This window comes from Danio rerio, chromosome 5, assembly GCF_049306965.1.
Source record: "Danio rerio strain Tuebingen ecotype United States chromosome 5, GRCz12tu, whole genome shotgun sequence".
In the NCBI taxonomy this organism is placed as follows: Eukaryota; Metazoa; Chordata; class Actinopteri; order Cypriniformes; family Danionidae; genus Danio; species Danio rerio.
Window position 1 is genome coordinate 62,691,077 of NC_133180.1, and position 24,413 is coordinate 62,715,489.

At 36.6% G+C, this 24,413-nt stretch overlaps 2 protein-coding genes and 2 long non-coding RNA genes across 14 annotated transcripts in view; 1 reads left to right on the top strand and 3 right to left on the bottom strand.

Annotated features, from left to right (window-relative positions):
- Positions 1-442: 442 nt before the first annotated feature.
- si:ch211-69i3.3 lies at positions 443-7,536 on the bottom strand. Its single transcript, NR_170242.1, has 6 exons — positions 7,178-7,536; positions 4,079-4,183; positions 3,409-3,451; positions 3,143-3,203; positions 2,829-3,055; positions 443-995 (listed from the first exon to the last, which is right to left on the bottom strand). It is a non-coding gene; the product is annotated as a si:ch211-69i3.3 (long non-coding RNA).
- A 660-nt stretch (positions 7,537-8,196) lies between these two features.
- On the bottom strand, positions 8,197-9,067 carry LOC137490177 (uncharacterized). Its single transcript, XR_011009563.1, has 2 exons — positions 9,030-9,067; positions 8,197-8,360 (listed from the first exon to the last, which is right to left on the bottom strand). It is a non-coding gene; the product is annotated as an uncharacterized lncRNA (long non-coding RNA).
- Positions 9,068-12,069: 3,002 nt separating this feature from the next.
- prpf4 (pre-mRNA splicing tri-snRNP complex factor PRPF4) lies at positions 12,070-23,559 on the top strand. Its single transcript, NM_199755.1, has 14 exons — positions 12,070-12,165; positions 12,396-12,584; positions 13,971-14,157; positions 16,467-16,554; positions 16,651-16,730; positions 16,814-16,907; positions 17,007-17,101; positions 18,367-18,425; positions 18,543-18,666; positions 18,740-18,829; positions 20,130-20,252; positions 20,537-20,644; positions 20,729-20,847; positions 23,231-23,559. Exons 2-14 carry the CDS (start codon positions 12,422-12,424, stop codon positions 23,422-23,424), a joined length of 1,524 nt encoding a protein of 507 aa, NP_956049.1. The 5' UTR covers positions 12,070-12,165; positions 12,396-12,421; the 3' UTR covers positions 23,425-23,559.
- Positions 20,426-24,413, bottom strand: part of rnf224 (ring finger protein 224) — a 30,047-nt gene continuing 26,059 nt past the window's right edge. For 9 of the 11 annotated variants that reach the window (XM_073951089.1, XM_073951094.1, XM_073951095.1 and 6 more), the window contains exon 5: positions 20,426-24,050. In XM_073951089.1, coding sequence (XP_073807190.1) covers positions 23,769-24,050 — 282 coding nt within the window. In that variant the 3' untranslated portion in view covers positions 20,426-23,768. The remainder of the gene's footprint in view (positions 24,051-24,413) is intronic. The other 2 variants (NM_001128356.1, NM_001326589.1) reach the window with 1 other exon arrangement.

The window sequence follows — 24,413 nt, forward strand, 5'->3', positions numbered from 1 at the left end:
TCAATTCAATTCAGCTTTATTTGTATAGCGCTTTTACAATGTAGATTGTGTCAAAGCAGCTTCACATAAATGGTCATAGTAACTGGAACAGTCATAAACAGTCATAATTACACTGCATGTAAAACGCTTTCTTGGTGTAAATCATTTAAACTTGATAAATTTGCTGGAATTCTATTTATGTAACCCTCTTTGTCTCTTTGTTCATATTATATATTTGTAATGTTCTTTCTTGCATTAAAAAAAAAAAAAGTAGATGAGGAGATTCCCCCTATGTGTAAAGCGCTTTGAGTGCCAAGAAAAGCGCTATATAAATGTAAGGAATTATTATTATTTTTATTATAAAGCACTGTTCTACCATCATGATATAGCCAGACTAAAATAAAAATCACATTATTACGATTAGCTTAAACTACAGCAAACACTCCACTCACTGACAAACAGCCCCTTTCATAAAGATTTATTCCACAGGTCTGTCATAATCAGGCAAATATACATTAACATACAGAATATCGGCCTCTTCTGATGCGCCACACGTTAAATAACGCAATAGTTCAAGACACACGTTTGCTTTTTTTCTCTACTTAAAAGAACGATAACAATACATCATAACAAGAGCAACAACAACAACAATAATTCATATCATAAAGATAAGCCAAGTTGTCTTTTCTAAAATTCAATATATAGCGACTCTTTTAAGGTGCACCACATGATCGGCAGGTGACTTGTTAAAGAAACTCAACAAATGTTGCACCATGACACACACACTGAAATAGACAGAGACTTTTTGCAAATGTTGTATATGTATATAAGTGTCTCTTTAAGGTCGTCATCTGGCACTTTCTCCAGAGCGCGTCCGGCTTGGCTGTGTTTCTAAAGTTAAAGCAGTCTGTTTTTGTTGGTTTGGCACACATCAGGGTGGAAGCGGTGGTAGAGTAAGGCTTCTCTTCTTCTCTTCATATCCAGAAGACTCTGATATCTCATCTCTCACAGCACCTCTGCAGGAAAACAGCAGAAACACATGTGAGAAGATGATTTATTGAACTATTAAAAGCTTGCCAACAACATCTATGACTGGTATTATGAAGCTGAAAATAGAGACGCTTTGCAGAATGCCAAGGCTGCTTTTTTCAGTCATTCACACTGTCCTAAAGTCAACAAACTGCAGAAATCATCAGTTTCATGCATGGAAAATAGCTTAGAGACTCTCTTAATCATCCTTTATACATTATTTTCAACATTTTATTTTGGGTTCAGTTTAGTTCAGTTCAGTATAATGTAAATGTCACTGCTGAAAGACGAAACACTGAAAAGCAACTCCACTGGTGCCCAGATTTGATCCATATATGATCTAACATACAGCTGAAACCAGAAGTTTACATACACTCTAAAAAAAGAAACATAACCATTTAAAAAAATGTCTGATGGTAAATGATACTAAACGTTTACTATTTTAGGTATGTTAGGATAACCTAAATGATTTACATTTGCTAAATGCCAGAATAATGAGAGATTTTTATTTGAGAATTTTCTATTAATTTCTAGAACAGGGGTGTCAAACTCAATTCCTGGAGGGCCGAAGCCCTGCACAGTTTAGTTCCAACCCTGCTCCAACACACTTACCTGTAGGTTTCAAACAAGCCTGAAGGACGCTATTAGTTTGATCAGGTGTGTTTAATTAGGGTTCGAACTAAACTGTGCAGAGCTGCGGCCCTTTTGGAACTGAGTTTGACACCTGTGTTCTAGACAGTCAAAAGTTTACACACATTTCCTTGGTATTTTTTTTAATCTTTGCTTTTAAACTGTTTAACTTTGGTCAAATGTTTTGGGTATTCTTCCACAAGCTCCTCACAATAGTTTGCAGGAATTTTGGCCCATTCCTCCTGACAGAATTGGTGTAACTGAATCAGATGTGTTGACTGTCTTGCTCGCACAAGCTTTTTCAACTATGCCCACAAATGTTCTATAGGATTGAGGTCAGGGCTTTGTGATGGCCACTTCAAAACATTCACTCTGTTGTCCTTAAAGCACATTTGAACTAATTTGGCAGTATGGTTAGGGTCATGGTCTGTTTGGAAGACCCATTTGTGGCCAAGTTTTCATTTCCTGGCTGACGTCTTGAGATGTTGCTTCAGTATTTCTACATGATGTTCTTTCTTCATGATGTCATCTATGCTGTGAAGTGGACCAGTCCTTCCTGCAGCAAAACAGCCCCACAACATGATGCTGCCGCCCCCATACTTCACAGTTAGGATGGTGTTCATAAGCGTGTAAGCTTTTCCCTTCGTCCTCCAAATGTAACACTGGTCATTATAGCCAAACAGTTCAATCTTAGTTCCATCAGACCACCAGCATGTCTCATGAAATTATTCCTTTTTCCAGTGTAATTCAGCAAATTGTAATCTGGCTTTTTTGTTGATTCTGGCTTGTTGATTTTCCCATGTTGTCACACAAGGAAGCAGTGTGTGTTTGAGGTTTTCCTTAAATACTATTCTACAATGCCTCCAATTAACTCAAATGTTGTCAATTAGCCAATCAGAAACTTCCAAAAGCTTGACATCATCATCTGAGCTTTTTCAGAGGCAGAATAATCTTACTGTATGTAAACGTGACTTTCAAGAAAGGTTATAACAATTTCTCAAAAATATCTCTCTCATTATTTTGCTATTAAGCAGAACGGAAACAAATTTGATCATCCTAACTTACCTAAAAAAATAAGTTTAGTCACATTAACATCTGACTTTTTTCAAAAAATAATTATATGCCTCTTTATAAAGTGTATGTAAACGTCTGGTTTCTACTGTACGTAATCGAACAAAATCTGATTCTACCTGCCACATGTTGAGGTTTCATAGGCCACGCCTTCATCATGAACGGTTCTCCTCCCTCGAAGGCCATGATTGGGTCAGCCGGTTGACTCTGCCCACTGTTCCCACTGTGATTGGACAGCTTGATTATCTCCTCAAAGTCTGCTGCGTCTCCATTGGAGGACAGTCCATTCTGATGCTTAGTGGGCGGAGCTCCATTAATGACCGGTGCTGCGTCCCAGGACACAGAGCTGAGGAAGACACACAAGCGGGAAAATAAGCAAAACATAATTCATGCAGCTTCATTTCAATTTCAATTCATGCAGCGTCTCGATTACCTCATTGGTGATTGGTTTGTCGCACCACTATGAAGAGCTTCTGACGGATTTTTCTGTATTACTGCAAGACGAGAGGAAAACAACATTGTATTTTTTTATTTTAACCCTACTTACATGATATTAATAAAAGAGTGATTTTTATATATTCTCAGTACTATAAATAGATTTTTACCGCTGTCATATTCAAAGAAATGAATAAACTAGGTTAATTTTCTTTCATTGTGTGTGTTTAAGATTAGACTTAATGAAACACACACACATCTCACCTGTGCTCCTGCGTCAAGTCCTCTTCATGATTTCTTCCAGACGCTAAAAATGTAAACACAAACGTTAAACCAACAGTACTGAACTAAAATCTCAAATACAATTGAAGACAAAATGTTGAGCCCTCCTGTGAAATTTAAATCGTTTAAAAATATTTCCTAAGTGCTATATTTAACAACTTTTAAAAATTCATTCATTCATTTTCCTTCAGTTTAGCCCGTTTATTTATCAGGGGTCACCACAACAGAATGAACCGCCAACTTATTCAGCATATGTTTTACACAGCGGATGCCCTTCCAGCTGCAAAGCAGTACTGGGAAACATCCATAGACACTCATTCACACACACTAAAAACATGCAAACTCCACACAGAAATGCCAAATGACTCAGCCGGGACTCGAACCAGTGACCTTCTTTCTTTGAGGCGACAGTGCTAACCACTGAGCCACCGTAATGCCAGATTAGAGGTCTGCGGGACCCGACCAGATTTATTGCAACGTGGGATTAATTTCCGGATAAAGCATGGGAGCGGTCGGTAACTGGTGTAATCTGAACGGGAGCCGGCGGTCTAACAATATCACTCCCGAGCGAGCGAGCGAGCACGCCTATGTGTGTGTGTGAATGAGAGAGCGTGATGCTGTGTTTAGCTTGATTGGTGGACTTTTATTTTACCTTCTTTCTTTCCAAGCGTTCCAGCTCCTCCTTCTGGAAGTGTTTCTCTCGTTCGATCCTCTGTTTCTCTGCTTCTTCTCGGGCTTTGGATTCAGCCTCTTCTCGCTGCCAAAGACACATAAAACCACATCATACATTCATTTATTACACATCTCTAAAATACCTAAAAGTCTAGTGCCATGTCACATATGGGACCCCACATTTGGCTGGTTAGTGTGGTCCAATAATGTCGTTTCACCATGTCCAGTCAGCTGCTTTAATCAGCTTTATCAGTGGTTATCAGTTGATAAATATGGGCCAGTAGGGGCCTTCCGCGCAGTAAATGTCACTCAGAAGGCTGTTATCGTCCATTCACATTGTTAATCAGCTATACTAATAGAGAAGAGTCCAGATCTGTTTTACATTACTGTGACGGTTAAGGTAGGGGTAGGCATTAATGAGTTATAATTAATGGGAAATTTAATAAATAATATTAATAATTCTAGTTAAGTTCCGGCTGCAGCCGTATGTGATCTATAGCTGATTAACCATGTGGACGGATGATAACAGCCTTCAAATGATCTTCTTTTGCGTTCCAGCAGAAGAAAGCGAAGTCTGAGTAAAGGTTGACAGAACTTGTAGTTTTGGGTGGACTATCTCTTGACAATGGCTTCCAATATGATCATCATAGTAAAAGCTTAGAGATTATAGACACACATTCTTCTCCGGCTGTTATTAAGACTGCTGGCTGCTGCTAACACAAAAATAATCATCTACTATAGGGCCCATGGCAAGTTTCTGGAGCAATGAGTGTCGCAGAGAAAACTAGTAAAGTCAATACACACACACAAACATACCCTCACTGGCCACTTTATTAGGTACACCTGTTCAACTGCTCGTTAACGGAGTGAACGTTATCAAGATTGGAAAAACGTTCGCTGGTCTAATAAGTCTTTATTTCTGCTGCGACATTCGGATGGCCGGGTCAGAATTTGGCGACAACAACACGAAGCAGGGATCCATCCTGCCTTGTATCAACGGTTCAGGCTGGTTGTGGTGGTCCATTCCTTTATAACAACAGTGTTAACAACAGCGATAACACACCATGTCATAAAGCGTGAATCATCTCAGACTTGTTTCTTGAACATGACAATGAGTTCACTGTACTCAAATGGCCTTCACAGTCATCAGATCTCAATCCAATAGAGCACCTTTGGGATGTGGTGAAACGGGAGATTCGCATCATGGATGTGCAGCCGACAAATCTGCAGCAGCTGTGTGATGCTATCATGTCAATATGGAGCAAAATCTCTGAGCAATATTTCCAGTACCTTGTTGAATCTATGCCATGAAGGATTAAGGCAGTTCTGAAAGCATTTAAATAAGGTGTACCTAATAAAGTGGCCGGTGAGTGTAAACAAGACGAAAAAATATTGTTTATTTTTTTTTCCGGCTGTTAAAAAACAAAAAAAACAAAACAAAGTGACCCGAAAGCCAACATGGGAGAGTTAAATGACCGAGAAAATTTGGCCAATTGAAACTTGATTCTGTCCTTCAATTGGCTTGAACTCTGGATCGCTGTAATGTAATCAGTGTCAATGAGACCGTCCGGAGTGAATGAAGGATCGCCGCACAGCACGACTCTGCAATCCTGCCAGTCACACCAGCAAACTGTTTACATTCCCAAACTGATCTAGAGGGTAACTACATCAAGACATTCAATTCACATTCAGCAAATATTCGTTTTGATGTACAGTTGAAGTCTGAATTATTCACCCCTGACTTATTAGCCCCACTGTATGTTTTTCCCCAATTTCTGTTTAACGGAGAGCAGATTTTCTGAACACATTTCTGAACATAATAGTTTTAATAACTCATTTATAATAATGACACGCCATGAAGACAGTCCATATTATTTGACAAGACATTTCTCAATATTCAGCTTAAAGTGAGATTTAAAGGGTTAACTAGGTTATTCAGGCAAGTTAGGGTAATTAGGCAAGTCATTGTATAACAGTGGTTTGTTCTGTAGACTATCCAAAAAATATTGCTTAAGAGGGCTAATAACATTGACCTTAAAATGGTTTGAAAAAAATTAAAAACTGTTTTTCTTCTAGCCAAATATATATATTTATATATATATATATATATATATATAACTCGTATTCAAGCGAAACAGTTGATGGAAACATGCTGCGAGAGAGAGCACATTTAAATACAGAGGTCCAAAATACAACACATACAGAGAGTTTAGATGCAAATAAATGCACCACACACACACATTAGCTTATCAACAGCAACCGAAACAGCCCCACAACAAACACAGTCAATTCTCAGTTGTCTTTACACCTTGCACTGGCTTTTGGGAAATTGTTCAATGAGGCTTTATAGCCAGATTTATACTGACACAACATACTGTACTGCTGGATGGGAATTTAAAGGTCAAAGATTAAAGGCAAACATGAACTTTGCATCCAGAGCCTCATCAGCCAGTTCAGTTCAGACTTTGGGATCAAATAATAAAAATCTGCATTATTTATGGGCTTTTAATATTCTTGTAATATTTATTAAATGCAACACAGCAATATTTCTATGGCGATCTTTATCATTTTAAAACTGATTGCTTATTCAAGTTAAGCCTTTCATCTAATATTCAATGTTCACTTTTTATTTTAATTGTAGTTTACTGCAGGTATTAGTAATCTTGCTAGGTTTTCTTGCAATTTATGTTTAATATTGAAATTGAATTATGTTTATTTATTATATATTTAAATAAGTCAATCAATAAGTCGATCATGATTTCATAATATGGGTTTACGATTTACCTGAAATCTTATACAAAGGTACTATAGGCTATTTCAGTACTTATATTAATTTAAGTATATGTCTTAAACTTAAACATTTGTCACCTTTCTAAGACGACAAATCTGACGAGAAACACCTGAGGGAAAAACCTGAGGCAAGACTTGAAGCTCTAAAAGATAATATTCATCAAATGAAATGCAACCGGAGAGCTGTTTTTGTGGACTCTCTCTGTCACTCATTAGTATCCTGTTCTCTCCTGTCATGCCAAAATTAATATAAGCCCGTCTGGCAGCGTCCACTCCAGCCATAACTCACCTTATATCTGTTATCAAGCATCTAAAAATACAGCTCCTGAGATGAAGAGCATCTGACAGTCATGGCTTATGATGAAACTTTTGCTCAGACAATGATCTGAGGACAGCAGCGATGTTTACGAGCGAGCTAAATGCTGCATTGTGTAACTAGTACACAGACGGCACTGTTACTTCATATGTGCTTAAATATCTCTCTGAAATAACGCAAACACTCTCAAAGTGCGTAAAAAAATATATAGAGTTGAGCATGATACGTGAATACTAGTTAGCGTCCATAGATATACGTTAAATGTCGCCTACCCTAATGTTGTGTTTTGGACGGAATGCGTCAACAGATCCGCCATTTTAGTACAGGGTAACGCTCCTTTGAAATTAACGCTTCTTTTAAACGAGCGCCATCTAGCGGTCACATAATCTAATGACCATTATGAACTTCTTTTATAAATACATATAACTTGACATTAACTTTTTTTCTTACCAACCCCACTGGTCTTTTTCACAAGACAAAATTTTATTGTTGGAAACTGTTTTATATATATCTACATTTGACTTTTGCATGCTTGAGGAAGAGACGTTTTACTTGATTTGGGTCATTAAATAACTCATACTACCAATATTATGATATAGGTTGCCTATATCTGCTGTATTCACCCTAAAACCTACAGTAGGTTGACATAAAACCAATGACAACACCCATTCTTGTCTTAAGATATTTTAAGCAATTTTTTGAATAACAGTAAGTTCATGACATGTTACATATATAGTAAATCTGCTGGTTTTAAACATACAGCATAATAATAAATACAGGTATCCAACAACCATAACATTACTCTTATGTCTTAGAACAAATATGATTAACTTTTGATTACCTACATTAAATGTTGACTATTGAAGGTAAATTTATAACAACTATTTATTTGTAGACTACTGTATTATCAAACCATGTTGCATACAAATGCATTCAACAGACTTAAATGACAGTGTATTGCTGTAGAAGACAAATAAAACACGAGACAGGTGTTTAGGAAGAGTATAGTTTATTTAGTTTGACCTGCAAACTTATCTAAACAAGACAAACTCTCAGAAAACAAACCGAAAACATTATGATGCGCGCGCTCGTGGAGATGACCCGCGGTCGTCTTCAACTGTTGTCTTCAATAGTCCTTCTTTGCTCAACAACTCATCTGAAAAACAAAGCAAAACATTACAACATTCAGACAAAGAGCAGAGAGCATAGAATCACCAAGAGGCGATACTCTAGTGCAATTTGGGAAACAATAACGCGCTTTTTGAATAAATTAAATAAAAACAAAGCCGCTGTTTGCCATTGCGACAGCAATGATATCCAATGCACGAGCGATCGCTTTCACTTCAAAATGGCCGAATCTGTTGCTCTTGGTCATCCTAGGCTCTTTGCATAAAGTTCAATCATAACAGTTATCATGGTTTCTATTTCAAACTATAGTAAACTAAAGTTTGAAACTATAGTTTAAAATAGAAGATGAGTGGGCCTCGCTACTCCCACCCACCATAACCCTCGCAGCGAGGTCCCACTACCGGCCGCCCGTGTTTCCCTGAGGGTCCTCGGGGGTTGTTTGTTCCCTGCCTAGGGCTCAAAGGCCGCCTCGCCCCAGGGAGTGCACGGAAAGACCGGGCGCCAGGCCGTGCCAGTATTCACTGGATGTTGCTCGGCGGCACATTTCGAGCAACAAACACGTAATATTCTTCGCGATATTGCGTTTATGTACGCAAACCGCAAGGAACTACAGCACAGACGGGCCCGGGTGAAGCATCACGAAGCGGACTTCGTGAGTTTGGCGTAGCTCCACTCGTACCGTCGGTATTGAACTCACCTTGGTCAAGTACAAACAGCTACACCGGGCGAACTGACAACGCTGACTGAGAGCACACGAGCTTTATAGGAATGCATATGCAAATTTTTACAAGGCACGTCACTGTTGTCTCGTTGTCATGGCGAGCGCTGAGGAGGGCTCACCTGATTGGAGCACAGAGACCCGGGAATTTGCGTCACGGCTAGTTGCCGTCTGCTGTTGACAAAAATATCTTAAATATAATAAATATATATTTTTACATTTTTGGTGCTCTGTAATATTCTGAGATGCAGTAGAATATCGAGACAGATGAATATAATTGGATATATGCCGAGCTAGTGTTGTTCCCATACTTATAAACTTCCGGTGACCGGTTGTTGTGAGTTTTTTTTCCATTTTATACGGTTCCTTTTACAGCATTGATGTTGTGATGCAATTAAAATACATTCAGTTAAATAAACTTTGGCATTCATTTAGTTTTTCAAGCGTAAAACGAGACAAAAGACCCTTTACTCGCACTCGCCCGTCAGAATCGGCAGACTAGCGCAGACGCTCCATTGAATACAATAAGGTAAAATAAATGTTCATATTATAAAGACATGGCGAGGGAAATGTAATTTAATGCAGTGCTTCTTGTACAATCTGAGACCCACTTTATATCGGATATCACTCAGCCAGTGGAAATCGCTGATTTTTTAAAGAAAACAGACCTTAAACATGCTGATTTTCCCTTTGGCAGTTTGCTGGAAGTGCTTAACCCAGGTTACTGACAAATTAAATGTCCTATTAGCATGCTTCAGCATATACCCTAAAATCCCAGAATATCTTTCGAAAAAGAGTACGGGTTTAACACCACCATCCACCATTGTGGCTGGAAGGGCATCCGCTGCGTAAAAACTTGCTAAATAAGTTGGCGGTTCATTCCGCTGTGGCGACCCCAGATTAATAAAGGGACTAAGCCGACAAGAAAATGAATGAATAATGTGCAATACTAATTTAAAATACGTATCACTAACCTTATATGTGAAATAGCAGGGCCCGCTGTAGCACTTTCTCAAGAAGAGCAATAATTGTTGAGTGAAAGAATGCGCTAGAAATTTGCATTGCGGCTCCCTTTATTGTACAGGCTTATTGCACTTAAACTTTTTTAGGTTCGGCTCTCGAATTAGTAAGGTTATGAGTAAATGTTATTTAAAATATTTAAAGCCTGCCATCTAGCCTACAATAACAGCAAATTTAATAATAAAAAAAATAATAAGACAGGCCTACTTTGGCGTTGCAATAAAATAGCATTAATTATCAAAAAAATAATTACAATATATAATTAAAATAGGAAGAAATAAATGAAAACAAATGGTACCCTTTGTTTTTATAGCAGGGCCCAACGTGTTCTTATTCTGGTTCTGCTAACAACTATTAAAAAAAAAAACACACACCAAACAATAAAAACACTAGTAACTGATATTAATAATAATAATAATAATAATAATTTATTATTATTATTATTATTATTATTATTATTATTATTATTATTATTATTATTATTATAAAGCCCTTGCTCTGAAAACCAGGTGCTCCTCGGAAATGGCTTTCTTTGCTCTGCATCAGGTGCACAGCAGCAAGAAGCTTAGCAGTGAACTATGACCTTATTTTAATGACAAATGTCTAAGAATACTGCTTTATGTTTTTATTTAATTTATACATACGCAATGAATGTAAGCCTGCTAACTGTGTGTGGTTCAAATGATAGAATATGTAAACTTAGTTAATATATAATTAAATAATAACAATTAAAAGCCTGCGTGTAAGGCTTTTATTTTGAAGGTGACGTCACGAGCGCAGATTTGGTTGACCAATTAGAGGAAAGTGGGCGTTTCAGCACCGCCTACATGTGTAAAATGAATTTTAAAGTCGTTTATCCGTTTTCCTACCCTAAACCAAAAAACGAAAATCCAGCCAAAATCTCGTTTTTTCGTTTTCTCGTGAGCAACGTAAACGAAAACGTACACGGAGCTTTTAGGACTTGCATTCGAATATTTTGAGACTTTGGACTCAAAAACACTGATTAATAATGCACTACAGAAATTGGGTATAACTAGGCCCATACGAAATCTGTGCACACAGAATTTCCACAGATATTTTTGCCCATCATAAATTTATATTTAATCTGTTTCTAAGTTAATTTCAGTAATATTATTGACTAATATAAAACATATTTATATTATTTATTTACAATATAGTTTGTAAAGTAATATTTTCTGTCTTTTAGTAGATTTATTATATACAAGACTTGCTTTCTTTACAAAACAAAGTGTATCTAAATGAATGTGCATTGTAAACATTAAATACAAGTTAAAATATATTACTTTTTATTATATATAATAAATCTTTAGTTATGATGCTCACAAAAACATTCTGCATAAATCCGCAGATTTTTAAAAAATTCTCCGCAGAAATAGGAAAAAAACGTCTGCAGTTTCCGTCTGGTCCGAGGTAACTTTAGATGTAGCCACTCACTTTCTGATATAATTCCTTTTCTAAAAATTATATTTTTCTTGGTTTATTAGGGAAAGATGTTGATTTTCAATTTGTATTGAACAATTCTAATTTGGGGGAAATGTTATATTCATAAATGCAAGTGCCTTAAAAATAAACACTATTTTTAGTTTTCCAAAATGATATTTGGCTATACTGTAAATCTTTAAAGTTGATAAAATCAAAATGTGGAAGAAGATTGTTTAGTTTATTGGAAAAAAATCTAAATAATACAAGACACGGTGTACATGTTTTTTTCTTCTTTCTTTCTTTTAGTTGTGATTGTTCTATGGTTTAAGAGTATCATTTGTATTTATATTTTATAGATTTTTTATTTGATCTCTGTTCTAAATATGTAGATGATAGTTGTTATTCGATTTTTGCCTTATTGAAATTGTGTTATAATCAGGGTTATAATGCAAAAAGCAACAACTCTGTGACATAATTCCGACCGCTAGAAGTCACTATTTATTTCCATGACGGTAAAAGTCAAGAAGGCGGATATGACGACATACTGTGCGCCGAGTAGCCCGCGTCGTGTGGTCGTGTTTGTGGATTTTATCACAGCACTATCTTACAAAACAAGCTGCTTTTAAAGGAAGCTTCGTTTGTTTGGTAAAGGGTAAGGGATTAGTGAAGAGTTAATGTTTATCTTTTATGAGTTTGTCTTGGTTTCGGTAAAATTAGTCTTATTTTTTTGAACACCCTGCAAAATAATAATACTGTGGTACAGTGAAGTAACTTTGCGGATGTAACATGCATGCTGGGGCTTTCATAACTTACATAGATATTTACATTAGATGTCACTTACACTATTGGTCTCTGATGTTAATGCCTTTTTTTTTGGATTAGGTGTTGTTGGACAAATATCAGGAAAGATGTCAGATGAAGATGAAGCTCCAGTTGTGAAAAGGTCCAGGATCTTCTATGGAAGCCTTGAGGAAAAGGAGAAGGAGCGTCTCAGCCGTGAAGGGACATCCACCACTGCCAAAGATGCCGTTAAAGCTGGCATTGAGGCTGGACATATTAATATCTCCAGTGGTAAACTTGATATTTTTAAGCTCGGATGTTTCAATTAGCGCATCTTCGGGACATTTGGATCTTTTTGCTGTATTTTTTATTGATTGTTATTAAGGAAACACCAGACTGACCTGTGCATTGTTTAATTTAAAGATGAACTGGACTTTTTCATATATTTATTATCCGCATAAATCTGCATTTCTTTGCATTCAACTCTTTATTGATTGTTATAAAGTAAACTCCAGAATAATCTCTATATTGTTCAATTTAAAGATAAACAGTTACTGGACTTTTCAATATATTTATTATCACGTAATTTTAAATAAGTTACATTTCTCGAAACATGAGTTTTAAATGTGATGCATAATAAGATGTTTGTGAGGGTTATTTGTACTACACCTCATTGCAGCTTAAAGTTTGCCTCTTTAAGAAAAACTACAGATCTTGGCTTATAAAACTAAGCATTTAAATATCACTTTCAGTCATTTGGAGATAGTGTGACAGCTGATATCTGTGCTTCTTATGGAAGTAGTCTGCTGTATTATAAATATGTAATAGATTCAGCAGAGTTTCAAAACATCTTACTCTTTGGCCATATAAATAACATCATCAGTACTAAACTGAATATTTTTGCTCATTTTGGTCCTCAAAATATTTTTCCCTCCGTTGAGTATGATATTGTAATTATACCATCTTACATACAGTTTCTAAATTAATGACCCTCCAGATAAATTATGCTTTTTCAAAATTTCCCCAGGTAATTTTACAGTATTTCCTATAATATAGTTTTAAATTGTTTTTGAATAAAATGAAACGTTTTAATAAATAGTGCAACAATTTTTAAGGTCATTATTATTAGCATTCCCTTGATAAAAAATAGAAATAAATCTTTTCTTTCTTTAGCGCCACTTGTGAAATATAAAAAAAAAATGTAATTATCAAAAAGAATTATTGTTTGTTATTTAGCTATATATATATATATATATGTATATGTATGTATGTATGTATGTATGTATGTATGTATGTAGATAGATAGATAGATAGATAGATAGATTTATATACAAAAACTTAATCACATCAGTCATAGCAATTTTCATCCTCTATTATTTTTGTATGTATTTAGGGATAGTGCATAAAACACTTAATGTATACACAAAGACAATAAAAAACATTTAAAAAATGTTTTGTGGAAATCGTTTTGTTTTTATGTAGTAATAAAACATGAAAACAAATAGTGAAATAATGGGCGCACAAAAAATGGTTAACTGAACTAACTAGATGAGTAGTTTAATTGCACATCATCTCAAATGCAGTTTTAACAATGTGGTCTGTTATCAAAATGTCATTTTCATTTAAAATTCACAACTTTTACTTTGCTTTCTAATCATGTGATGTTTCTATCGTCAGGTGAGTCCATGGAGATGGAGGAGCGTGTGAGCGAGAGACAGGCTGAAGTGCTGGCAGAGTTTGAGCGCAGGAAGAGAGCCAGACAGATCACCGTCTCTACTGATGATGTAGAGGTGAAGGCCTGCCTTCGTGCACTTGGAGAACCAATCACATTGTTCGGGGAGGGGCCTGCAGAGAGACGAGAGAGGTCAGTGGCTGTAAAAGCATTGCATTTTGTTCTGGATTTAAAAACTGCTAATTTAAAGGGGTAGTTGCACAATAAGTGCAAAAGTAATTTTTTTTTCACTATTTCCTTTTTTATTTCATTTTTCTGCTGAACATAAAACAAGATTGTCTTAAGAATGTTAGGGAAAAAGCAGTCATCGCACCAAAACTAATTACAATGTAAGTGAATTATAACAGAGCAAACTTTTCTGTAGTTGTAGTAGTGCTGTGCGTTATTTGTTTAAACCTTTAAGGTTAGCTTACATGCTGGCTGACTGGCAGGGCTGCGTGAGGTTAGCAAACATGATGTAGCTTTCATTTTCAGTTATAAGGAGCACAGTTTCCATAATTATACTTCTAGAAAAAGGTCTGTGGTTCTGCATACAATGACTTTATCTTGCTGAAGTTTATGGCTGTTTCACCTTACTTTAGGACGCATTAATGCTGCTCTGTAGGTCTGTTGGAGACTTTCATAAATATTCCTAGCAGATCTAGTAAATGTTGGAGATACTTGTTACATAAACGCACTAAATCGCACTTCAACAGGGTTTATTTGAGAGTGCACAAGAAAATCTGTGCTTGAGCAGCATATATTTGAGGGTGTGCAAGAAGTTTTTGTGCACAAACAGCATATCTGCGACCAAGCAAAGAGATTTGCATGCTCGTATTACATTAATGCGATCTGAACTTGAAATACTGGGCTTACGATATTTGTCATTGAAATAACGCCATAGGTAGTTGGAAAATCAGTGTAAAAGGCCTGCCACCACAGCTAGAGAAAATCCTAGAGGAAACACTGAGGGGTGTATCAGTACATGTATTCATCCTGAACTACCCCAATACAATGGTCACTGTTCTGTTCCCATGCTCCCTTGACGAATACATTCAGTCCAGATGTGCAGTGACTGTTAAGGCAGTGCAACAACTGAGCAAGACATTCACAAAGAATGCATCTTAGTGTTTAAAAACACGACACATTAGCACTCACTAAAGTTCTTCTGATTGGTCCACTGCTCTAAATCTGACAGCATGTGTGACAAATAAGCGCTACCTCGGGTAACTCAAATTCGTTTTATCGTCACACTGCTTCAAAGCAGCCGATGCTGCAAAAAAACTCCACTAATACGGTCACTTATGTCCGTAAACAATGAAAATATAAGATACAGTCTCATCATGTGAGCTTGTAAGTCAGTCTTTAAGTAATGCGTGACTTCTCTATACACACATAGTATTGAACATCTGTAACTGCTTTATGGATGTACACAGTGCTGCATTTTCCTTAAACGAGATTTCACTTTTGAAGTTTACTGAATCTTACCTTTAATACATAATTATTGTTTTTCCTGAATTTGATTTGTAAATTATACATTTCTTATTAGTTTCCTAATTATAAAGGTTTATACTTATACTAATTCTAAAAATACATTTATTTTGTACTTTTGCATCACAAGAAGCTCTTCAGTTCTGTAGCTGTTTATGCCAAATACTTCTGCCTGTTTAAAATAAACAGAAAAGACACAAACTGGAAATTTGTTATTACTTTTTGTTGTAACATACACTCCTACCCCCAAAAACCAAGGGACATACTGAACCTTGACTCCAGTGTACCGTTACACTATGTAGTCTTTATGAAATCCGTTTAAGTTTTTACTAAATTCTATTTTTCCTAATGTTTTTTTTAATAAACATATTTTAGTAACCAAAAAGCAAAGTTAATTGAAATTTTGATTTGTTTTTATTTAAAAAGTTTAATATAGAACACTTTTTGACTTTTAGCTAACCAATGAAATAGGTTTTACTTTTTTTTCTTCTAACGTTCCATTTTATTTCTGTTAAAATTAATACCTGCTTTAAAAAAGTAAGCATTTCTTTAAAATAGTTATTATTAGGATTGCTGCTTTGAGAAGTACATTCAACTACAAAAATAATTTATTTCTGTCATCATTTATTTAAGAAAAACCAAAATTGTATTTAGTTTTGTGGCTGATTTATCACTGCCACTTCTCCACACCACACTGAAGAGGTGTACAGCAGAACTTTGGATTTATTCATCAACAATTTCCAAATCAGTGACATCATCTTTTTACTAAACTATTTCCAATTTATTCACTGAATTGCCCTATTCCATCATCTTCCATCATTTGGGACATTCCATCAATGTCCCAAATTAAAGGACAAAACCTACTTAATCTGTTTTATCTGTTCAGGCTAATATCCATTACAGAGAGTTCAGTTTAATTCAGGTGTTTATTATTATTATTCTTAGTTTTCTTTGTTTTCTTCTTTACACAGATTGAGAAACGTTCTTTCAGTACTTGGTCCTGATGCCTTAAAGAAATCCAAGAAAGAGGATGAAAAAGCAAAACGCACTCATGAAGAGGTAGGAGCATCTGCTTTAGTAGATGTTTCACTTTATTATAGACTAATTTATTTGTATAAAAAACGTAAGGTGATTGTATATGCATATTTTGTGCAGTATCAACAGACATGGTACCATGAAGGACCTACATCTCTGAAGGAAGCGCGTTTGTGGTTAGCCAAGTATTCACTGCCTAGGTAAACTCTGAAACTGTTTTCCATCAGCAGTATAAATATTATTATAATAATTTAAAATTTGGAATTGTTGTTTTGTTTTGCAGAGCTGTGAAACGTTTAGACGCAGCAAGAGCCCAAAAAGAAATTCCAGAATCTACACGAACAATTAAACAGCAAGAGCTTCACAAGAACTTGCGGGTACGACAGCATGTCAAAAAAATGAAAAAAAAAATCTATATTTGTCTTGTCACTGCTGTGTATAAATTTGTTTTTATAAATGTAATTTGTTTTATTTAGAATGTAAATAACTTCTGCAGCCAGATCGGAGACGACCGTCCAATATCTTACTGCCAGTTTAGCCCCAACTCAAAGCTGCTTGTGACGGCATCATGGTATGTGCTGTATATCAGTTTTGTATTTAATTTAGTACATTATTATAAAAATTCTGTATTATTTATCTAAATTTTGGGGCTAAAAATAAGGACTTCAAAAATGCTTAATTGCTGCTTTAATACAGCAGAACAAAGAGAATATAGTTAGTATTTTTTTTTCTCAGAAGGAAAATTTGTATTGGAAATACTGTGGGAATTTTCCTTGCCCTGCTCTTGCCTATACATGTACGTTTAAAAAAAAAAAATTCTAGCAACTTAAATGTGAAAATTTTTTTTTTCATTTTGTTAATTAACTAAACGTTATTTGTTTTTAAAGACTTTTAGGTTTGGTTTGATTAAAACAAACTAGTACTATTGCTCCATTGGTGCAATTAATTTAAAAAGGCTTGAATGCTTCCCGTTGAACACTGTCCTGTGCCAAACTAGTGGATCAACATTAACTTTTTCAGCACATCTAAAAGAACACTGACCAAATATGTCTAATAGAGATGTGCGGTTTAGCTGAAATGACACCAGAATCCACAGCTTCATACTAATCATCCACCCGCCTGCACATATACTTTTACCTGATATATGTATCTGGACCCGACTCGCACCCAGTCTTCAATTAAATAATTTATTTCTTTGTTTTAGGCATGATGATAGGTCAACAAGGATATTAACAGCAGATTCAGTGAGCTAATCTGCGCATCTCTGATAGTAAAATAATATGTTAATCTTAAACGTTTTTAAATGAACATTTATTTATGAAAACAAAAGTTTGTCTTTTAGACAACATTTTCCTCATTTTTTTAAAAAAGATACAGAAAGTAAAAATAAGACATTTTAGCTTTTACAGATACAGGAACAAGATAACAAAAAGGGTGTCACTTCAGCCTAAACGACGGCTATGTTATGTTTACTTATCTACTATGCCTGGATTTGGGCGATTCCGCCTCACCTTCAAAACCAACACAGAGCAAGCGTTTGCTCGCAGATATAAAACACAAAATGCCACCATGAAAAGGACATAATAATAAAGCAGCTTTTACCTCGCATAGTTTGCCTAATTTTAATACTGGCATTAGAAATGAGTCTTAATTAAACCTCAATGCAGCACACAGCATTGTTTTGTATGTTTCTTGCTGTTGTTGGTTTTTTTTGTATATCTTCGGTTCAGTATTAAAATACGAATAGAAATGTGAATGCTAAAACATGGCTAAATGTATCATTTTGCACCAAACAAACAGAGCTGAACTTGTATTTATAAGACATTTCTGTTGTAGGTCGGGCTTGTGTAAATTGTGGAAGGTCCCCGATTGTACTCTTATACGCACATTAAGAGGTAAATACAGCAAATATATTCTGTAATGTTTATTCATCAAGTTGTCTGTTTGTGTTCTAGTTTTTGAGGAGCAGCTTGTAGCGTTGTATTAATCGTTGGTGAACCCTTCCTCTTCAGGTCACAATACCAATGTGGGAGCGATTAGCTTTCACCCACAAGCCACACTAACACTTGAGGAGTCAGATGTCAATATGGCCTCTTGTGCTGCAGATGGATCTGTTAAGCTGTGGAGTTTAGACAGGTGTGTATCTTTTAGGATTATGTAAATCTGTTATCTGAAGGAAAACTGTAACATTCACCTGTTTTTTTAATAGTGATGAACCTATAGCAGACATTGAGGGACACTCTATGAGGGTGGCTCGGGTGACCTGGCATCCCTCTGGCCGGTTTCTGGGCACAACTTGGTATGAATCTATTTATATTTTGTCAATTTGTTTTAAAGAGCTCCTATTTTGCATTAAAAAATGTAATTTTCTGGTTTTGGGGGTCTCCAGCAACTCGCTGATCTGCATGTAAGGTCAAAAAACACTTTCATTGTCTTATAATATGCATTTTTTTTTTTACCTAATTATCCCAGCGACTCCCATATGAATCATTCAACGATTCATTAGTTCCCAAACCCCTCCGTAGCGCAAAGCTAATCTGCAGTGATTGGTCCGATGACCTAATTTGTTGTGATTGATCAACTGCTTTTAGCACGAGACAGAGAGAAAAGCCCACCATGGCTATGAAATAGCAGCCAGAGAGTATGTTGGAGCCCAATGCAGGAATTCAATAAATCAATGCAGTTAAAGGCCAGCATATTGCTCTACTCTTAACCCAAACCCCAAGTAGTAACAAAGACACACAGTATTAATCCACAGTATTCAGTATTAATCCACATTGTTGTAAAAGTTAAACTATTTTAAAAAATTGACCATGCTGCGTGTGTGAGGAACAGCTGATGGTGGCCATAGCAAAGCATAGCAGAGGATCGCCAGTTCAGAAACTCACTTAAAATTGGTAAAGGTAGAAGCACGTGTCACGTTTTTACCACGTTTTTTTTACGTGATATGTAAACAGCCCCATACAGATTTAACCTGAGAGATACAGTACAAGCACGGGTGATTACAACTTATAACACACAATTAAACGCATATTTTGCAAACTACACAAAACGGGGCAACAATTTTTATGCCACTTACATGTTAGGATCCAAAGGAAGAAGAAACTGGTCCATTTGAGCTGAAAAAGTCCCATAGTCTCTGCTGCTCCTTCAATAGCAAACGGTAGATGCAGCGTAGGTTATTGTATCAAAAATTCATCTTCACATCATGGTCAGTCCTGCGATCCCCCGCGCCTCCACTAGTGTGTGGAGGGAGAGAGCATGCATATTTTAACGGAAGTGGAAGTACATATTTGGTGATGTACTGTATTGATGTCGATGCGATCTAACAAAATATCCAAACCCAACTTGATTCGTTTATTTGACTGAGTCAAATATTTCGCTAAAGAATCAATAGTTTTAAACATGCTGCACTTTTAGATTTTAACCTCAGCCTCACTTAGAGCTGTGTAACACGCTGCATGGAAGGTCATTTTCAAAAACTCATATTAGGGGCTCTTTAATATGTGAACCAGAACAATAATATGAATATTAGATGTTTTGATCAAACGTTTGTGTTGTAAAATAGTTTTATTAGCTTTTTTCCCCCTCTCTCTAAGCTATGATCACTCATGGCGACTTTGGGATCTTGAGGTCCAAGAAGAAATTCTTCATCAGGAGGGTCACAGTAAAGGCGTCCATGATCTGCACTTCCACCCAGATGGCTCTTTGGCAGGAACTGGGTAAGGGCCTCACACTAAACCCTGATGCGCTCCACTGTTTTTGTAATAGAATAGGCATAAACTCTTCAGCTACTTTCATAATCATGATTAGACACTCAATTAAAAACTTGACTTAACCCAGTCTGTCTACTTGCAGCAATGGTCTTGTATAAGAAAAGCCTAAACCACATATATTTTCACTTCATGAAGTTGTTTATTTAAACAGCTTTTTTTGATGAATTAAACTTTTCACAAAGGATCGAATGTTTGATTATTGCTTTAATGCTCTATTGCTTAATGTACAGTGGTTTGGATTCATTTGCACGTGTCTGGGACCTGCGCACTGGTCGCTGTGTCATGTTCCTAGAGGGCCACATCAAAGAGATTTACAGCATCAACTTTTCCCCAAACGGGTGAGTTAATGTAACCCCGTATGATTATTTACCAAAGCCGTTCACTGTTATAATGATCATAACCCTGCAATCATCATTATGCAGCTTTCATGTGGCAACGGGAAGTGGAGATAATGCCTGTAAAGTGTGGGACCTTCGCCAGAGACGGTGCATATACACAATCCCAGCCCATCAGAACCTTGTGTCCTCTGTCAAGTTCCAACGTGAGTATTCAAATCAGGATGTTTGTTTTGTGCATCAGTGATTTAGAGGGATGGTTCACCCAATAGTCCTCACACTCAATTGGTTTTAAACTTCAGTTGAACACAACAAGATATTCTGACGAAACGGCAGTCATTGAAATCCATATTCGGAACAAAACTAGAAGGAAGTCAATGACTGCTGCGTTTCAACATCCTTCAAACTGTATTTTGTGTTCAACAGAAGAAAGAAACTCAGGCTTGGAAATATAAATAATGTCAGAATTTTTTATTCTTGGGTGATTTTAAGATTTTAAGGCTGGTTTGAGCCCGAAGTTACCAAGCTCGCTGACAGATCAGGCTGTGATTGGGGAAAAATCTGGGGGAGCGAGGCAGGCTTTATGCGTAAACTACTGAACAACGCATCAAAAAGGCTCGCTGTTGCGTTGCTGAAACCTCGCAGATGAAAATCCAATATCTAGCATGCTGAATATTCCAGAGCAGTCGGCCCACTCGACCCCATATGTGGTCAGATGTAGTGATGAGCTGCAGCCAACGAGAGAGCACATCAGGCATCAGCATGCGCTGAATGGCCATTGTGCTCGGGAGCTAATAGAAACGTCTGTGATTGGCCAGAGTGGGCATAGATGCACTCGTTTCATTCGGTGTTAACACTGATATGAGAGTAGGCTATATTAACAAAGGAACTAGAAATCTACATATATTAGAATTACCATACTGCTCATCTGACCGTTCTCAAATAAGACATTATTTTCCATTCAAAGCTTCTATTGAAATATTAAAATTAAGCTTTAAATGTCTGTCATATTTCATGACACCACTACCCTAAAAATATGATCTTTTTGGTAATACAGCCTATAAATATGTAGTTAAAACAGTAAAACACCCAAAAAGGTTTGGGCCTCGCTTTTATTTTCAAACAGGAGCTATTTTACACAGAATATGCTGTTTTGAAAGTTATATCTGAAGTAAATTTCTGTTTTTGCTATCAGAAAGTTGTGTTTATATTAGCAGGAAGTTGCAAGGCACACATGTTTAAAGTCACAGCGAAAAGTAGCAAACATGCATGCAGTCATTTTGACCGATATGGTGATTAAAGGTAGAAATGCTCAGTTCTTTTCTGTTTTGTAATTAAATAAAATAACTAGAAAGAAATACACAGATATTTTGGAAACGTCAGGGTGTTATAGATGTCCGTTGTATTTCAAAAAGTAATCTAATTACAAAAAATTTTAAACTCTGACTGTTTTTGTAGGTCTAGTGTTAAATCGATTGATTCACTGATGCATCAGCTGATTGAAGATGTTTTTAAATGCTCCATTCAAAGCTTGAAACTCTGTCAGTGATGTCATCAGCACACAAGCAGCCAATAGTGTTCAGCTTTTTCTGACGGCTCCTCCCTCAAAAATGTATTGACTGGTTTGGTAGTTGGACTGAGCTAATGGGGAACGAGTTGCTGTCAGATCATCTAGTGTGTGACTCCTGTCTTGTGGATCATTACGTAGTGTCGTGTAGTGTGAACATCACAACGATTTAAAGACCCAAAATCAAGTCGTGTAGTGTAAACAGCACAGCTATCTGCCGATGTTTGAAGTCATGCAGTGTGAACTAGGCATGGGACGATAAACGTTTTCAGGGTATACTGCAGATGAAAAAAGTCAAGGTTTTAAAACTGTCAATTGTCTGCAATACCATTCCCAAGGTATGTGTAAGATTTTTTTGTAGAACAACAGTATCTCCAGCAGAAAATATATCCAAAGATGTCGTTTTAAATTGTAAAAAAAAATATCAGTTTTTGAAACTAATAAAGACAGCAGCAGTCTATGACTCATTTGAATTATTTTGCCTGACATGTTTACTGCTCCAAAATATTTTAAATGTTTCTCAAAAGGTCTTGTTTTTTACTCAGACATTAAGAAAAGAATATATTTTAGAGCAGTGATCACAATACCATGGATCCGTGATATTTTTATCCAAGGTTATCAATCTGTCAGAATATTATACCGGCCCATGCCTAGTGTGAACTAGGCTTTAGTTCAATTTGGGGGCCAAAAACTGTAACCTTGAAGTGCATCTTTGAAATTTATAGTATAATCACAAGAATACAACTGACATTGTGTGCATACCTCTAGTCTGAACAGAGACTGCAAATGTAGGTGCATAACAGGACCAGGTGTGTTTGTTTACAAAGAGGCCTGGTGTACGTAATAAAACTGTTTTCTTTGATCCATGTGAATTTTGACAAAGGTGTCAACTTTATGCCGAGCAAACTGAAAACCGTGTTATTTAGTACATTGCTGTTGTGTAAACACCCTTTCTTCACCTCTGTTGAACTAGTAATTAGCATTTGTGCAGTGTCAGCATTAACAATCTCCTCTTCTTTTAGCTAATGATGGGCATTATTTGCTGACTGGTGCGTATGACAACACGGCTAAAATCTGGACTCATCCTGGCTGGTCCCCGCTGAAGACCCTGGCAGGACATGAGGGGAAGGTGATGGGGGTTGACCTTTCACCTGACGGACAGCTCATCGCAACCTGTTCTTATGACCGAACCTTTAAACTCTGGATGTCAGAATGAGATGTTTGGTCTTGATGTACAGGGCGTTTGTCATTTTTGTAATGCGGTTTTATTTTTTTCCACTTCAGTTTTTAAGTTCAACCTTTGAACCGAAAGATGATTGAATTAATTAAAGCACAAGTTCAATCAGTGAAACGTTTCCTAAAGTTTGGGTTTGTGTTCTAACAAGAGTGTTTTTCCATCAAATGGTTTATTAGATCTAAAATCCAGTCAGTCCGGTTATCCATCATACTTCCAATTTGAACACTGGCTCTTGCAGAATTTGTCCGGTTACTGATCCATCCGAGTTCCCAGATCAAACTGATTATCTTATCTCCGGTAACTCTGCAATGGTATCTATGCTTTCAGCACCACCAGCAGCAGAGCAGGCAGTGTTTGCAGCAGGGGCTCCTGGGGAAGCGACGCTCCGTCAGAGCCACATTGGCCCAGGCTGAAGGAGGCTGATCTGTGATTGGCTGCTTTTTGAAGGAGCTCTTGGTCTCCAGCTGTGTTTTCTGGCTGTAGGCTCGCTGGTTTTCTACTTCAGCTTTGACACCCAGAAACGCAGCCAGGTCTAGATCTAGTGCGGTGGCTCCTCCACGAGGCACAGGAGTGTTCTGTCTGCACTGCGGACACGGGATCCACATCTGTGATGGGAAGGCAAGATACGTCAGCTGAGGGGTATACAGTATAGCTAGGTCTAGGAAATATCAGAATTGCTGTGTAGGCATGAGGGGTGTACAATATTTATAACATGCAGTTTGAAAAATTGACTAGCCCTCTATTGGAAAATGTTCACTTATTACCCAAGAGATTTTTAACAAGGCATCTGACAAAGCATTTTCCATGTGGAAAAATAGTTGTTTCTTTAAGTTTGGCTGAAATAAAAGCAGTTTTTAATTAATATTTCTTTTAAATTAAAGTCAATATTATTTGCCCCCTTAAAAAAGATTTTTTTCCCCCCGACTGGCTACAGAACAAGACAGTGTTGTTCCACGACTTGCTTAATT